Source organism: Ctenopharyngodon idella, chromosome 4 (assembly GCF_019924925.1).
Source record: "Ctenopharyngodon idella isolate HZGC_01 chromosome 4, HZGC01, whole genome shotgun sequence".
Lineage (NCBI taxonomy): Eukaryota > Metazoa > Chordata > Actinopteri > Cypriniformes > Xenocyprididae > Ctenopharyngodon > Ctenopharyngodon idella.
This window is the reverse complement of record NC_067223.1, coordinates 17,742,700-17,760,938: the sequence shown is the minus strand read 5'-3', so window position 1 is coordinate 17,760,938 and position 18,239 is coordinate 17,742,700. Positions and strand designations below refer to the sequence as shown.

General features: G+C 36.8%; 2 protein-coding genes across 6 annotated transcripts in view; one reads left to right on the top strand and one right to left on the bottom strand.

Annotated features, from left to right (window-relative positions):
- LOC127510664 (gastrula zinc finger protein XlCGF8.2DB-like) overlaps nucleotides 1-18,239 on the bottom strand; it is a 186,206-nt gene that overhangs the window by 62,722 nt on the left and 105,245 nt on the right. The gene's annotated exons all lie outside the window — the stretch shown is intronic.
- LOC127510581 (NACHT, LRR and PYD domains-containing protein 3-like) overlaps nucleotides 1-18,239 on the top strand; it is a 36,228-nt gene that overhangs the window by 8,602 nt on the left and 9,387 nt on the right. The window contains exons 3-5 of the mRNA XM_051890245.1: nucleotides 293-2,146; nucleotides 14,175-14,348; nucleotides 17,638-17,808. Coding sequence (XP_051746205.1) covers nucleotides 293-2,146; nucleotides 14,175-14,348; nucleotides 17,638-17,808 — 2,199 coding nt within the window. The remainder of the gene's footprint in view (nucleotides 1-292; nucleotides 2,147-14,174; nucleotides 14,349-17,637; nucleotides 17,809-18,239) is intronic.

The following is an 18,239-nucleotide window of genomic DNA, read 5'->3' as shown; positions in this document are numbered from 1 at the left end:
GTTGGTGATTGAACTGCTGCAGTGAAATGAGGGTAAGACATTCAGTAACAAAGAATGAACCCATAGAGATGAACTGAATTACAATATTTTACATTTAGTGTCATTTTAAGAATAAAGATCGTTCCAGCTGACCTAAAATAGTTTCTGCTTAAAAATATTTTGGACCTATATTAAAGTTGTCTATTGTGTCTCAACTGGTTTTGATAATGACACACATGGCTTTTCCAGAAGATCTTTCTGCTCATGCTCTTATTCATTCTTTGTGTTGTTCTTGTTTCTGCTGTGTGAATAGAGATGATCGGACTAGAGACCTGCAGCCTGATTCTCACCAACCAGTAGATGATGAACTACAGAGAGTCAAAGACCAACACAAAACCAGCATGAAAAATAAGTATGAGAGCTTATTTAAGAGCCTCAATCTACAAGAGAATCAAACCTTCCTGAAAAGGATCTATACACAGCCTTACATCATAGAGGATGAGAGTGAAGGAGTGAATGAAGAACATGAGGTTTTACACATGGAGAGAACAGCCAGAACACAACACTCACAAGACAATGCAATCTACTGCAATGACATCTTCAAAGCTTCACTTGAACCAGGATGTGAGGAGAAAGACAAAATCAAGGCTGTTCTTACTAAAGGCATTGCTGGAATTGGAAAAACCGTCTCTGTTGCGAAGTTCGTTCTGGACTGGGCTGAGGGAAAAGCCAATCAGGATGTAGATTTCATGTTTGTTCTTCCATTTCGAGAGCTGAACTTGATTGGAGATCATCAGTACAGTCTTGACAGACTTCTGTTGGACTTTCATCCTGAACTTAAAGATCTGGACTCAAAGATTTATGAGGAGTGTAAAGTTGTGTTCATCTTTGATGGTCTGGATGAAAGCAGAATTACACTAATGTTTTCAGACAGTGAGATTTTTTCCGATGTGATTGAGACTTCATCAGTGGGTGTGTTGATATCAAACCTCATGAAAGGAGAGCTGCTTCCCTCTGCTCTCATCTGGATCACATCCAGACCAGCAGCAGCCAATCAGATCCCTTCCAAATACATCAACCGTGTGACAGAAATTCAGGGATTCGATGAGCCTCAGAAGGAGGAATATTTCAGGAAGAGAATCAGTGATGAGCATCAAGCCAACAAAATCATCTCACACATCAGAAGAGCAAGAAGCCTCCACATCATGTGCAACATACCTGTCTTCTGCTGGATCTCGTCTACTGTGTTTCAAAACATCCTGAAACAAGATGACAGTACAGTAATCCCTCAAACTCTGACTGAAATGTACATCCAGTTCCTGCGGATTCAGATCAACATGAAGAATCAGAAGTATGAAGAGAGAGATCCAGAAAAACTCCTGCAGTCCAACAGAAAAATGATTGTAAAACTTGGTGAACTGGCTTTCAAACAGCTGATGAAGGGCAATGTGATGTTCTATGAGGAGGACCTGAGAGAGAGTGGCATAGATGTCACTGACACCTCAGTGTATTCTGGGATTTGCACTGAGATGTTTAAGGAGGAATCTGTGATTCATCAGAAGAAAGTCTACAGCTTCATACATCTAAGCTTTCAGGAGTTTCTAGCCGCTTTCTATGTGTTTTACTCCCATCTAATGAAAAACATGGAACCATTGCATTGCTTTCTGGATGATAAACATAAGAGGTACAGATCTAAGAAAATATCGCTGTATGAACTACTGATATTAGCAGTTAATAAATCCCTTTGGAGTAAAACTGGACACCTGGATCTGTTCCTGCGGTTCCTTCTGGGTGTCTCATTGGAGTCCAATCAGAGAATCTTACAGGATCTACTGGCAAACACAGAGTACAGCTCCAAGACCATCAAGGGATTCACACGGCACATTGAAAATAGAATCAAGGACTATTTCTGTGTTTCAGCAGACAAATCCATTAATCTGTTCCTCTGTTTGCTGGAAATGAATGATCAGACTCTGTCCAGAGAGATTCAGGAGTTTGTGAAATCAGATAAAGAGGTGTATCTCTCTCCTTCATTTTGCTCAGCAGTAGCTCACATGATTCAGATGTCAGAGGAGGTGCTGGATGAGTTTGATCACATGAAATATAACACACCAGACGATGGTAGATGGAGAATGATACCAGCTGTGATAAACTGCAGAAAAGCTCTGTGAGTATTCATTGATGTCATCACATAAGAAACAGATCTGTCTGTAGTTGAGACTTAAACTTAAGCACATTGAACAGTAGACAGCAGAAACACAGCTTTGTGGAAAACATGTTTTCAACCACCTCACATTCAGAACAAAGTATTCAAACAAAGTATTATTTAGTAGTCAGAAGACATTTTCTTCAAAGAAATACAATGTCTCAACAGGCAAAATATGATATAGAGCTGCAAAAAAGCCAAAGACATCCTGTTATTCACAAAGAAGTTTTGAGGCAAATTGGGAGAATATTGAATAAACAACATGTAAACAACATGTGATGAGAAATGATATTTGAACACATCAAAATCCTCAGTGTTAAATGAACACTGTTTAGTGTTTATATAATCCACTCTACAGAGTGTTAAAATAACACTGAAGCAGTTGAAGTTAATAAGATAATTAAGCGACTATGTCATGATTGAGCATTAGTGATGAACACCTGCAGTTAACAAGGAGAATGTCTGAAGGATAGAGAAAAAACTACAGAAAAAAGGAAGATAAAAGCAGAAACACAACTACAACTGACTTACAGCCACACAGACTTAGACGAAATCAACTACAAATAAAAGAACACTTTAAATCTCTCAAGATCTCACCAGAGGATGATTAAACAACTCCCCCCAAAAAGCATTACCATCTTCACTTATTACATACCAATTTAACTTTAATTCTTTGATATGTCTACAAATGTTTTTATTGAGAATTAGCAGAGGCTTAGCTCTAACTAATATTGATGTTTTATTGAAAATGTTTCATTTGAAGTCACCATTATAGTGATCAGTGTTTGTGCATATGGTTGGTGCTGGTAGAGCAGAAGTCTGTTGTCAGCTCTTCTACCTCTGTATCTCCAAATTCTGTCAAAACTGATAAAAACAAATAGATAATTCCCATAAATAAATATAGCTGGGTTGCAGAACAACAATGCTTCATAGCATTCAGTACTATAAAACTATTTTAATGATGTTAAGACTTAATGCCCAGCTTTGGAAATTTGATGATTGCTACTACAAGAAATATTCCACAACAGGCATCAGTAAACCTGCTTGTTGTGCTCTGTATCAACTGGTCAGTCAATTGAGTGTTGTAACCTGGACTTCAGTCGACTTTGTGTGACAGGGAATCCCTTCAAAACAATTGGTTGCCTGCATTGTTTTGGGCTTGAATCCAGGTGTATATAAAAGGGTGGTGGCATATTTATAATTACAGAATGTGTACCTGCTACATACAGTAGGTGCTTGATGATGCCCTGTAGGGCTGCATGATATATCGTTTTAGCTTCAAAATCACGATGTGTGCATCCACGATAGTCACATTGGAGGATGTGCGATGTCTTGTGGGGATCGTTAATCCGTACGGATCCGACACCATGGTTCAAAACGATTCTCCGATTTAATTGCAAAGTTTGATCATCATACAATGAAAGTTTATCATTTGAACGTGTCCTGTCAGTTTAAACATGCAAGCGATTTTAAACCATTTGAGGGCACAAAGATGTGAAACAGAACTCAATTCTGAATGCGCGGCTGTTTTCACACACAGAGCTGCGCAGATGTATGTGCCTAATATTCCTGCTGTTCTCTGTCATAAATGTTAATAATAAAACAACAAAAGACATAGACAAAAAAACACTTTTGTAGTTTTAACACAGGTTAATTATATTTAATTTATACAGTGAAGACTATGCAGTGTTATTTTACATTTGATTATTCAATTTCTGTTTTTGAATAATGTTAAGACTTACCTGACAAATATAAAACACAATTTATTTAATTTGTATCTTTGTTCTATTATATTTATCTATGCTTATAATTTGTTCATTATTTTCACTCACCTACAAAATCACCCCAATGATTCTAGAATGATTAATTCTAATGATTAATTTTTTTCATATCGCAATATATATCACAGAAAAACAAAATATCGCAACGTCAGTTTTTTCCAATCTCGTGCAGCCCTAATGCCCGGATAGCTCCTGTGAAAATGGTCTGTGGCTCTTACTGGATGTGCCACCCTGTAAGCGAGTTCACCGATGGCAAGTTGGAAGAACCCAAGTGCAGTTTTATTGACATGAAAAGAACTTAAACAGAACCTAATGTTAAAGACCTAAACTTGAACATCGCTTGGCTTGACTTGGCAATAAGCATAAAATCAAACCAATAAGAACATGACATGAAACAAAGAGGCACATGACAGGATCACATGAGGGCAAAGAAGTCACATGACAAGGAACCAGGAACATGAGTGAAAATGCAAAAAAAAAAAAAAAGCATATGAAACTTAAACTTGTATGGGTAATATACCCATATATAAGTGAAGTTAAGTGAAGTAAAAGACAGTGGGCCTTCCTTCTGACACAATGTACACCCCACCACCACCATCAATTCCAATACCACAGCAAACTTAACCTAATAAAAGGTTCCTAAGCAACTTTTGAAATAAATCATCAGTAATAAAATAATGAAAAGAAAAAAGCAAATTACAAGCAATAGGAAAAATAAACACAGTAGAACAAAGACACAAATTAAATGGAAATAAAGTAACTAATGTGCTTTAATGTTTTCGGGTAGATCTAGCCTAGTATTTAAGAAATACTATAGAAATTGAAGTCATCAAATACATTAAATATATATATATATATATATATATATATATATATATATATATATATATCCAATATTATATATTTGATATTCAATATTTTTTCATATCGAAGTTGAGCGTGACACTCAAGCGAGCCTGAAGCTCAACTTCCATAGGAATAAACTGAATGCGCTCGCTCTGCGCCAGTGGACATGCACTGTCAGAAATACCTGTATTCTGCTTGTTTTCATTTCCTCTCACACACAAACCACTCGAACCTTACATAAAATGTTTCATACGGTTTGGAAAGGCTAGAGTGAATTACATTCACGGACAGCTTGCAGTTTGCGGTCTCGCCTGCCAGTAGGCCTGTTTTCCTTACAAATGGTCTATGAAGGCATCGTTGTCGTTTGGAATGCTGTGCGCTTATATATTAAAAATATGAAACTCACTGACAGAAGGCTGCTTTCTATTTTAAAATGCCCATGTGTGCTTTGTGAAGAGCGCTCGCGCATGCAGCTGTGTGCGACTCAGTTTAATTGATTAAATATACTTGCATCTTAAAATGCTTTTATGACATGAAATTAATGCAGTCAGTAATCAGGTTATCCCGGTATATTTTTTCTACTGATATGACAAATCATGTAGATTTAGCAATATGGCGGGTGTATGATGTATATTACGAGGTTATGATGAACTATATGCCTTTCTCTACTGGCGTTCTGAGTTGTCCGAAGCGTTTGTAAGGATACTGATTGTTAGAAGGCAGCTGTCTGACTCTGACAAGGTGAACAGGAACATAGTTAGGGCCAGAGCACCGATGGTGTGAGGACCCTATTGTAATTGCTCGGTCAATTATTCTTCTCTGAAATGAATCACATTTTTGAGGGCCTAAACATGCTAGAAAACTCATGAAACTTTTCACACGCATCAGAAGTGGTGAAAATTTACATCTGATATGGGTTTCAGAATTAGGTGTGGCAAAATGGCTCGATAGTGCCACCTACAAAATTTCAATTAAGCACCCTTCACTCTAAGTTTTACATACAAGTATGAAATTCGGTAGACACATGTAACAGCCCAATACCTACAAAAAAGTCCCTGGGTGCAAAATCCGAAAACCCAACAGGAAGTGAGATATTTTGAATTTTTGCCATTTCCAGATGTTGTATTTTAACGAACTCCTCCTAGAGCTTTAATCAGCTCAACGTCATATTTGGTTAGTCTAATCTAAAGGCCTTTGCGATGTTAAGTTTTCGCTGAAGGGTGTGTCCGTGGCGGCCTGACAAAGTGAAACAGGAAGTTGTTGTAACTTGGGCATACAATGTCTGATCTGCCCTAAACTTCACATGTTTTATTAGAGTCCTGGCCTGAAGACATCTACATGGCAATATTCAGTTACAGTTATAGCGCCACATGCGGGCAACAGGAAATATCGTGTTTTACACTGTGATTAACTCCTCATAGAGATTTAACCAGATCAACATCATATGTTGTCAGTCTAATCTTAAGACATTAGCGATGATAAATTGTGAAGATCTTGAGTTTTCACTGAAGGGCGTGTCCGTGGCGGCCTGACAAAGTTTGATGTTTCACCATGAAACAGGAAGCTGTTGTAACTCAGGCAAACAATGTCCGATCTGCCCCAAACTTCACATGAGTCCTGGCCTGAAGACATCTACATACAAATACTCTGTTAGTCATAGCCACCTACTGGCAACAGGAAATGGCATGCTTTACACTGTAATTAACTCCCTGAAACACATTTAAATATGCCACGAAGTACCAAACATGCTAGAAACACGTTAAATCATGCAACACTTGGCTAAGTGCTAATGTGTGTGATTTACGCCACAAAACAGAAAGTTGTCGCAACTCAGGCATACAATATCCGATCTGCTCCAAACTTCATGTTTGATAATATTCCTGGCCTAAAGACATCTACATGGCAATATTCAGTTACAATCAAAGCGCCACCTGTTGGCAGGAGGAAGTGTGGCACATTGAAATGACTTAATTGCCATAATTCTCCTGTATTTACTCACTTACATGCATGTTGCCCACTGTTCAATGTTTTCCTAAGGCCACCGGGTGGCGGTGAGCCTGGGTGTGAGGGCCCTTTCATCGCTGCTTGCAGGTTTAATTTGTGTTTGTAGCTGTTTGATAACATAGTCAAGCAAAATACTCTTAAATACTGAAAGCACTCTTTGTTTATTGGTTGTAATGTTTCGTTGTTCCTCTATATTATTTACTAGGCTACTTGCTTTTATGTAAAATAAGTCTCTGATGTCCCCAGAGTGAGTATGTAAAGTTTTAGCTCAAAATACCCCACAGATAATTTTTAAAGCATGTTAAAATTGCCACTTTTTGGGGTTGAGCAAAAACGTGTGTGCCCTTTAAATGCAAATGAGCTGCTGCACTCGGCCTAAGAGGGCGGAGCTTCAAGAGCTGATTCTCCGGTGTCAGGAGTCAGTCAGGACGCACTATAATGTCAGAAATTGCGAATATGTGCTGCATGGAGATAGAACAGGTATAGTTTAGTTTAACTACGGTTATAACTTATATTGTCTTCTTCCACTATATTAGTACAAGCCTGTTGTACCGGACCCCGTCCGAATGATGGCCATAACTTTACAGATGAGTTTCATGATGTTTATTGTACTTCACACAAAAGATGAAGCGTCCATTTTCACTCTAGAAAATCTCTGTAAGAGCTTAATAATTTCAGGTGGTGCTTAATAAACTGGTAAACTTTATATCCATAAATCAACTCCATTGAACTGTATAAAAAGTGCTCTCTAACTTTTATTACTGCCATATCCAGTATCAATCTGGAGGCTGTAAGCTGGATCACGAACAGTTTGTACTGATACATTCTTGAGTAGTAACTTTTTTCAGCACAACCTCTGTTTTGTATTGTCCCTTTGTATTGACATTCATTCACAAAGCAGTCCGGTGTGAAATGATTCGCGCAGACATAAACGAATTTCAGTAGAATTGAGGGAGCATTTTCTTCAAAAACAAAATTAATCCACCTCGTCTTCAGTGGCTCGGATTTAGAGAGTAAATGGAGAGAGCTATGTGGATTAATCCATCCAGTTACAGAGTCCCTAAAATGCTAGGGAGACATTCTCGTAAGTGCAGCAATGGCGGACTGTGTACAACTCGCTGTGAACTCGCTCAGGGCGGTTCTATGTTAAAACGGCAGTGTCTATCAACATTCGTGGCCAGGGCCTGTGGCTAATGTGATGTCACACTGCCAGGAACCTGTAAACGGCTTGATCTGAGACACTGCTTATGATTTATGGGGATTAAAAAATAGGAGTGGGTGGATTTTTATCACTATAGGGTGGTTGTGTACACACACTGCCAACACACATTTATATCCAAACACCATGCAAAAGTGGATTTTGCATAATAGGTCCCCTTTAAAGGAGTAATTTGATATGAAATGCCACCTAGATGGGCTACATTATCTAGTGGTTCCCAAACCTGTTCTGGAGGAACCCCAGCCCTGCACATTTTGTATGTTTCGCTCATATATCACACCTGATTCAACTCATGTGCTCATTAGTAGAGACAGCAAGACCTGAAATGGGTGTGTCAGAAATAGGGAGACGTACAAATTGTGCAGGGCTGGGGGTCCTCCAGGACATGTTAGAGAACCACTGATCTAGACATTATGTTGTTAAGATTGACTTTTAAATTTGTGTGTTTGATAGATTCAGAACTAAAAATGTATTTAGTTACCACTTGTAGTACACTTGAACCCATCTTTCTTACACTTTTAAATATACTCATCAGACGTAGAAAATACACTTATGAATTATTTAAAATATAAGAATAATATATGATAAATATATACAAAAAGTATTTATAATGTATTGCCCACATATTTTTATACATTAAATAATCTCAAATGTATTGTAACTATGTTAATATTCCCTTTATATGATGCACTTAACTACATGTTAATGGTGTCTTTCAATAATACTGTCATGTGAAATAAGGAGGATTCAATAGCGAATGCAGTAAATATCAGTTTATTAAGAAAAATCAGTGGTTCGGAGCGTGTATCAAACTTCCAAAGTCACGCCCCTCCGTGGTGAACCATTGAAATTTCAAAACACTTATGATGAGGATGTTACAGTAACATTGCTTAATTTGCTTTTTAGACATTTGGATGGAAATGGGACACATGCCAGACTTCTATTTACAGACTTTTCTTCATTTTTTAATACAATCCAACGCCACATTTCAACCAGAAGGCTCTAAGAACAGTTTAAGTAACAATCTGGTGGGTTGGATACTTAATTTTTTAACCAATAGGACCGGAAAATTCTTCTACAGGGTCTCCTCAAGGGTGTGTACTGTCACCTTTATTACTTATTCTTTACACAAATATGTGTCAGAGCAGTTATGACAATAGAACCATCATAAAATATTTGCAGTATGCAGATGATTCAATTATTGTTAGTCTGCTTCAGGAGAATGAGACCAGCCATGGCCCAGTTACTGATGATTTTGTACACTGGTGTGAGGAATCTTGCCTCCAGCTTAACACTTGTGTGACCTTATGGACATTTTTGTCTTTTTCAGTTTATATATATATATATATATATATATATATATATATATATATATAATATATAATTTTGCCTGTGTTAATGCAAACTACAATTTTGGCACAGGTGTGTATTTTTATTGGAATTTTACTATTTCACCCCCATTTCCTTTAAAGGATTAGTTCACTTTCCAATTAAAATTTCATGATAATTTACTCACCCCCATGTCATCCAAGATATTTATGTATTTCTTTCTTCAGTTGAAAAGAAATGAAGGTTTTTGAGGAAAACATTCCATTTAAATGTATGCGCTTTATATAAACAAATGATCACCTTCAAGTGGTTCTGCCAAAACCGCACTTCCGTATTCTTCAGAAAGCTTACGCTGAATGTCCTATACCTTCCCTATTCAACTTATGTAACAAACGCGGCGCCAGTTCCGTTTTTTCCGGATGTGTTTTGCTGTTTAAACACCTTTATAACGATCGCGTTAGTTGAGCCATATGCACGATGGGCACCGCCATGTTAGTTTGCGCTGCACAGAGAATCAGATCTGTTGGATTTACAACACGTGAATTCATCCACTTCTCCCGAAATACATGAAAGTAAGTAAGTCAGTGAACTGGGGAAGAATAGAGTAAACTTTAAAGTTACTTTCACAATGTGTATCTGATATGAATAAAACTTGTCGTCTAATTATAATGGAAAGGGTTGTTATTTCCGCTTCTATAGACTCTAAATGTATTGTTTTGTTAGTACTCAGGTGTATTTAAATGTCTGAAACCTAAAATAAAAATAAGATAAATTATTTGGTTGAAAACACTGCATATATGTGATATATGAAAGTGCTGTGCGCGTCCGTCTGTGGTTTAGCGGCAGCCAAAGTGTGCAAGCACATTTGAATTTGGCAGTTGATCACATGAGGCGCTGAACGTTCTGATCACACCGGTGTGATCGTATGCGTCAAAGGGTTAAGATATCAACATTAAATTTTGAACACAACTTGTTTAGATTTATGGCTTTGATTTTCTAGCATTTTGTCATAAAATGTACATTTTATATAAAATAATGGTTCATAAATAATTTTCATAAATTTAAACCTCTATAACAGTGATCGGCAAAAGGCGGCCCGCAGGCCAAAACTGGCCCGCCAGCAATAATATCTGGCCCGCGCCCACAGCCAGATTATTTTGATAGCGGCTGGTTCTGAAATAGATCTTCGTCTCGTGGTGCCATCTAATGTTATCACCATGTCTACACCAGCCGCAACAGCTATCTACACTGAACGCGACAAACCGACCGTTGCAAAGCACTTGGACTACGTCAGAAACAGAACGGGGAATCCATTCACTGTTGGGAACATTCAGTGATTGTATATTAATCGCCTAAATTATTACACTATTAGCTAACTGCATTCTCCAAATTGTAATGTTGACATGCATTCTCTGTAAAGCTGCTTTGAAACGATATGTATTGTGAAAAGTGCTATACAAATAAATGTGAATTGAAAAAAAAATGTGAATATGTTGTCGCGTGACTCGTGTCACACCGCACCACATCCAGTGTAGACAATATTACTGATTATAATGGGTTCTATTATCATTTGACGCATCACATCGTGCCGCTCGCATCCGGTGTAGACAAAGTGTTATATTCTTTGAAAACAGCGACAACTTCGTTGCAGATAAGACACACCGGCTTTGCATTCACAAAACTAGGTAGGATGAATGCATAGTTGTCTTTCCATTCTCCTTTGTATGCCCTATTTTCACTGTCAACTTTACTCTTTAGACTCTTCTTTGATAGTGCAATTTTCTCTCACCAGCTAGTTTAACCCTCTGGGGTCTGAGGATTTTTGGGCCCTGGAGAAGTTTTGACATGCCCTGACATTTGTGCTTTTTTCAGTTGTTCATAAACATATTAATGACAAAAATGTCATTACACTGTATTCAGCACAAACTAGGCTACCATAATATGTGAGGAACATGTATGTACATGTTTGTTTTTTTGAAGGAATAACGTTTATGCATGGTTATTGAAAAAACAAAAAACTGAAGTCACTGAAATAAGACCAAAAAAATACATTAAATCTGTGTTCACAAGACTTCTGGGTATTGGAGGTTGTAGACTAGAGTTTTTGCTTCAAAATGATGTAAAAATTATCTTGCCTACTCGTTCATATAAAACAATATAGATATTTAAATTTTGTAAGACACTTTTTGTCAAGAAACACAGTATGCGTGGAGGTGTGAATCATCATGAATAATGCTGTGATTCACACCTGAGAAGACAAAGGATTCGCATAATGACCTCTAATGACCTGCATAACAATGAGCTCTTTCAGTCAGGTAGGCTGTGAAAAAACCCTCTGTGATCATGTCTCAAGCTCATCATGGATCAAACATACAGAAAAAACAGCAATACTGTGAAATATTATTACAATTTAAAATAATGGTTTTCTATTATATACTTTAAAATAAAATGTATTTCTGTGATGCAAAGCGTCTGAACATTCATGTTACCACTATGGCATTTCATATAGCCTTTTAGCTTAAAAACATGCACATTTGGAGAAATATTGATGGATTCTCATGTTTATGTAAATTTTCTATACAGAGGAGTAATATTTATTCAATATTTATTGTCATCACTATGAGCACTGGATACTGTGTTTTCAATTCATACTTGCAGCCGGAAGGCACTCTGTACACCTTTAGTCCACAAATTACTCTAAAGAAGAACAGGCATACCATGTGACTTTCCAGGAACTAACAGAGGCTTCCAGAGATCGCTAATCATGCCTATAACATACAGATAAACACTTTTCAAGACAATAAATACACGATTGAGACGATGTATACATGTATTGCCTCAGAATTTGCGTCTGAATAGCGCTCGCTCCGTGGGCGTGGCCGCATTAGCGGATAATGAGCTGAATCACAGGCGTCTGACATGGCTCTCTTTTCATACAGATTACATAAACAGAGAATTTTTGTTTTCGATTTGACTTACACGATTTAAAACCTGACATTTCAACGTTTCTTTAGACATAAGTCTCATTTTTTTGTGATTAGTATTCACTAAGTGACAGTTAATTTTCTGAGAACGATCAGATTGGACATTCAGAGGGAGACGACAGATCACGCATCATGTTAGTTTTCTTTATTTTGCAAAAAGCACAACATTTTGTTTTTACTCTGAGTGTACACAAATAAAAGAAGATATTTCACAGATTAAAATGGTGTATAACTCTTAATTGTATGTGCAACATTGACGGAGTATTTTGAGTCTCTTTCACATTGGTAAGAAAAAAACCGAGGTGGTATCGCCGGCAATACCTCTGACTCGAGGGAGTTAAATGTTAACATCACTCTGCACACAACGTAATAGCATACCTCCAGCAGGCAAACAATTAAAAAAAATGTAGTACAGTTTAGTACATGAGGATGCCAAGGAATAATTCTGAGTGTAAAAGTAGGCTACGTCAAATAATTATTACAATAAGTTAGGCTCCATTGTGTAACAAGCTAATTAAAATGAGACACATTTATTATTCACAGTATGGAAAGAGGAAATAAAACATTGTTCGTTAAGAGCATAACTCAAACATGCCATTAATGGGCTTATTCAAGACCTCTTTTATTTTTTGAGTTATTTTTATCCATTCCGCATCTCCCAAATATGTGTGTTTTAGCAAGGCGGTCTGTGTTGCACCCAGACACTGCCACACAAATGTGGCTTTTTGTTAATGGCTGTCCTACTACAGGATTTAACACAGAGTAACAGCTCAATACCAGTTACAAAAGACACTGCAACAGTCTTTCACAGGTAATTCTAGTTGCATTTTTAATCAATTAATTTAAATTATCCTTTGACTATGTTCTGGCCCGCCATCTAGTGGCAAATTTTTTTTTTGGCCCGATGCCAAACGTAATTGCCAACCCCTGCTGTATAATTTTTTTTTTGGTTTCACTTTTTAAACTTTTTTTTTTTTTACTTCAATAATCTGCCAAGGGTCTTATTTAAATTGACACCAAACTTAAGTCTGTGCTCTTAAGCTTCAGATTTATATGATAGTTTTTTGACACTGACTATTTTGTCCACTATGGACCTATGTTAGGAGGAACACTCACATGAATGAAACTACTTTAATTAAAGGCCAGACTATTGAGCATGTACAATCCTATAAATACCTTGGGACTATTATTGATGGAAAATTGAACTTTGAATCTAATTGTGCAGCTATGTGTAAAAAGGTCACCAGTGCTCTTTTAAGGAAACAATCATATTTTCATATTGACTGAATGATAATGACTATGTTTTAACATGCTTTTATTGAATCAGTTTTGTCCTTTTCCTTGGTGGTCAATTGGTTGGTGAGTCACAGTTGTATCCAGCATCCCTGTATATTAGACAGTTGCAGATTATGACTACTTCTATTTTTAATGATGACTCACACCCTTTGCACAATGAACTTCAGCTTCTTCCCTCTGAATGGAGGTTTTTAGTCTTAAGGTGCACAATATAGCAGTTTAAAATCAGCTTTTGTTCCTGCTGTTTTAACTGTGTTGAATAAGCTGTAGGGGTATTATATGTGTGTGTGTGTGTGTGTGTGTATATATATAAATATAAATGTATATATTTATATAACTATATTTTATGCTACCTCTTGAATGGTAGAGTCTTGAGCACATGTTATTATTATTTTGTTGTGTGTGTTTTTAATGTGTTAATGTGCTTGTCGAGAATGGAAGCCATTATCATATCATTTTACTGCAAAACAAATTTACCTGCAGGTATGAAGTAAACTAACCTAACCTAATTATTTCATCCTGTGTTATAGACTTGCTGGATGTCATCTCTCTGATCAGCATTGTGCAATTTTGTCTTCAGTTCTACAATCATCTAACTCCCATCTTAGAGAGCTCAACCTGAGTTTCAATTATCTACAGGATTCAGGAGTGAAGCTGCTCTCTGTTGGACTGAAGAGTTCACTCTGTCAACTGAACATACTGAGGTTTGACTTTCACAATTAAACCCTTTTACACATTAAACCAAGTAAATTGCCGTATTGGGGTGGCACAGTGGCTCAGTGGGAAGCACCACAGGTCTGTGTGTACGTAAGTGTGTCAGCCCTCCATCCAGGGAGTTACAGCCTGAGATGCTGTGATAGGCTCCAGCATTCCAGCAACCCTACGTTTAGAAAACAAATGGAAGGATGAAATTTGCTAGATCTACTTTTCTGGTAAATGTACCACATTTGTTGTTCACATAAGCAGTGGTTTTAAAGGGATTGTGAATTAATAAATCAAATTTTCCTTGATCTTGTAACATGTAAGATGTCATTGTACTATAAAAACATTTTGTAAGTTTCGGAAATCAAAACTTCCTCATTATGGGGCATTCACACTAGACGCGACTTGCGCGAATAAATCGCGCTATTTGCGCGTAGTTGGACGCTTGAACATTTTGAGTTTACTCGCTTCATTCGCGCGGGGAATTCGCGTCATGAGAGGGGCTTCTGCCAGGCAGCTCATCTCATTTCTGCACACTTCCTCTGAATAAACACATCAACTCGTCAGCAGAAAGTAGTTGTAAAATATGACGAATAAGCTCAATTTGCCGGCTTTAGCTAGCTTGTAGTCTCAATATGTGTGTATGTATATATATATATAAATAGCTCAAATTGAGCGTTTTTTACAACTTACCAGATTGTCCGACCTCTTCACTCACTTTCTTCCAAGCAAGATCCTTTTTATTCCTGTTTCTATAAAAGTATGAAGATGTATCGTACAGCGACGATGATTTTGTGTGTCGAATCCGCAGTTCGGAGCACCAAAGTCACGTGATTTCAGCAGTTTGGCGGTTTGACACGCGATCCGACACGCTGATTCATTACACTCCGAAGCATCATGAAGCAGTGTTTTGAAATCGGCCATCACTAAATAAGTCGTTATTTTGGTTTTTTTGGCGCACCAAAAATATTCTTGTCGCTTTATAATATAAATATTGAACCACTGTACTCACATGAACTGATTTAAATATGTTTTTAATACCTTTATGGATCTTGAGAGAGGAAATGTCATTGCTCCCTATGTAGGCCTCACTGAGCCATCGGATTTAAACAAAAATATCTCAATTTGCGTTCAGAAGATGAACGAAGGTCTTACGGGTGTGGAACGGCATGAGCATGAGTAATAAATGACAGAATTTTCGTTTTTGGGTGAACTAACCCTTTAATTTGGAGAGTAACTGTGACATTATTACAATATAAAAATATAAAAAACTCAGATGATTTTAATCGTGATAGCAGAAAAAAATTTCAGATTAATTAGTTAATTTTTTAATCGATTGACAGCTGTGATTTTTACCCAAAATAGGGTGGTGTGAGCATTATTGAGCACTAAAAACACATCATGTCGGTTTCATTCATAATGGAAGCCGGAGGGCGCCCTCACGCAGAAAGTCCAATATGCCTCACAGAAGTAATATAACTTGTGATGTTCCAGAAAATCCCTAATATGGACAAAGGCATCCAGCTATTGCTGTAGCTGAATAAAAAAAAGAAGAAGATAGAAACGCTTTGATTAAATCTGAAGACAATAAAACACACGACTGTGACATTATATGGTTTATCTGTGTTCTTCAAGCCATTTTGGGTATTTTCATAAGAATAAAGCGTGTATATGTGTATATATATATATATATATATATATATAATATGCATCAATGCAATGCTAATCAACATAGCATTAATTAAAGTGTACAATACTACAAAATAATATACTGCCTTATTCTGTGATAAGCCACTTCAGATCCCAAATGGAAGGGAGTTTGGAGTAAAAACACATTTTGCTTTTCAAATGCACATCGTAAGTGACTCAAACTCACAGCGCTTGCAGAGATGGAGCAGCATTTACTGGACCGATTGATCTGCTCTGATCACACTGCTGTGTCTCAATATGAAACATTATTGTTTAGCACATCATAAACATCTACGTTTGAGCAGATATTCATGAACACAATACACCATGTGCAGAATTATTAGGCAAGTAGATTTTCATATATATTTTTTTCCAAGCACATTTTACCAATTCCAAAACACATCAATCTTTATACAAAATATAATTTATGTGTTATATAATTGTTCATGAAGGCTGGAAATGAAAAACGCCTTATATTCAGGTGTGCATAATTATTAGGCAGGTTTACTTTTACAGGCAAAATGAGCCAAAAAAGAGATTTAACTCAGAATGAAATGTCAAAAATTATTAAATGCTCATGAGAAGCATGCATTACTAATGCCATACTAGAAATTGCAAAGTTAATGCATGCCCAATGGACAGCAAAACGCATGGTATTAGATCAGTCATTAAAAGATATTATTTCTTGCATGAATTGTTCATCCAGCCTGCATTATGTATTACCTAACTCTTTTCTCAAAAAGGAATTGTTCCCGACTGTCAAATATTCAGCCCTTATTGAATAAAACAACCTTTATCCATAGTTGCCACAACAATATAGGCTGATCTTTAAACTTCCATTTATTACGAAGGTTCTTGATAAAGTTGTGGAATTACAGCTCCTACATGAGAGAATTAATATCTTTGATAAATTTCAATCAGGTCATCTATTCTTCACCTTTTCTGTTTGCTTTGTATATGCTTCCCTTAGGTCAATTGATTCAACATTTTAAGTGCATCTCTTATCATTTTTATGCTGATGACTCACAGCTTTATCCTTCTTTGAAAGAAAATTATATCAGTATGCTTGATATTCTTTTTAAATGATGTATTAGCCATTAAGGACTGGATGTATGAAAAATTTTCTACAGTTTAATTCAGATAAAGCTGAAACTTCTGTAATTGGTCCACATGATATTGCGAATTCGATTAAGCTATATCTTGACTTACTGGAGCGTAATATGAGAAAAGCATCCAGGAATTTAGGTGTTGTTTTTGTAAATCTGCATGTTAAAAAGTAGTTCAAAGCTGTTGTATCAGTTAAAGGGACTATATGTAAGATTTTTTTTTTTTTTTTACTAATCACTTTTTTATTACCAATGTGTGAACAGCCTGTAACGAAACTTATGAGACTTTCCTTGGTCATCTATGAAGGCCTGTAGACAGATTTTTATGTGAAAGACTCAGGACATTTTTCCAGGAAAATCAAAATGATGTGATGTTTATGCATGTTCCTGAGAGCTTCTGATGTCTATATTGCTTATTGCACTGTGTGACACAATTGTCATGCACATAAAACAGAAAACTTTACTTTAACCATCTATCTGTCATCCTCTTTTGCAGACTTGCTGGATGTGGTCTGTCTGATCATAGCTGTGAAAATTTGTCTTCAGCTCTTCAATCAAACTCCCATCTCAGAGAGCTGGACCTGAGCTACAATGGCCTACAGGATTCAGGTGTGAAGTTGCTCTTTGTTGGACTGAAGAGTTCGCACTGTGAACTGAACACACTAAGGTTTGAATTTCACTATTTCTTATTCACTGGGCCTCTATTATCAATCTAACATAGAAACGAGCGCAGATCCGAGCACAGAAATCATCTTACGACAGGGTTCACATGTGATCATACATTGATAAATGTGGTATCCAGAACAGAGCAAGAAAGAAAAATTAGTAGCTTAAAATTATATATTAGATTATAGTGGCATTCAGTATGAACAACATACAAATGTCAAGCCAAAATGAATTTATTTAAAGTGAAACTAAAATGGCAATGGGCACATACGACTCTCATTCGGCAAGAATCCAAATGTTTCCATATTTACCATGTAACATTTGGTTGCTAAACTATGTTCATTATGAAAACAAGATTTTGTACTCCATTCCTGTTCCAATATCCACGTAAAACATCATCCTTCACATCCACAAAAAATGTGGTTGGGCGCT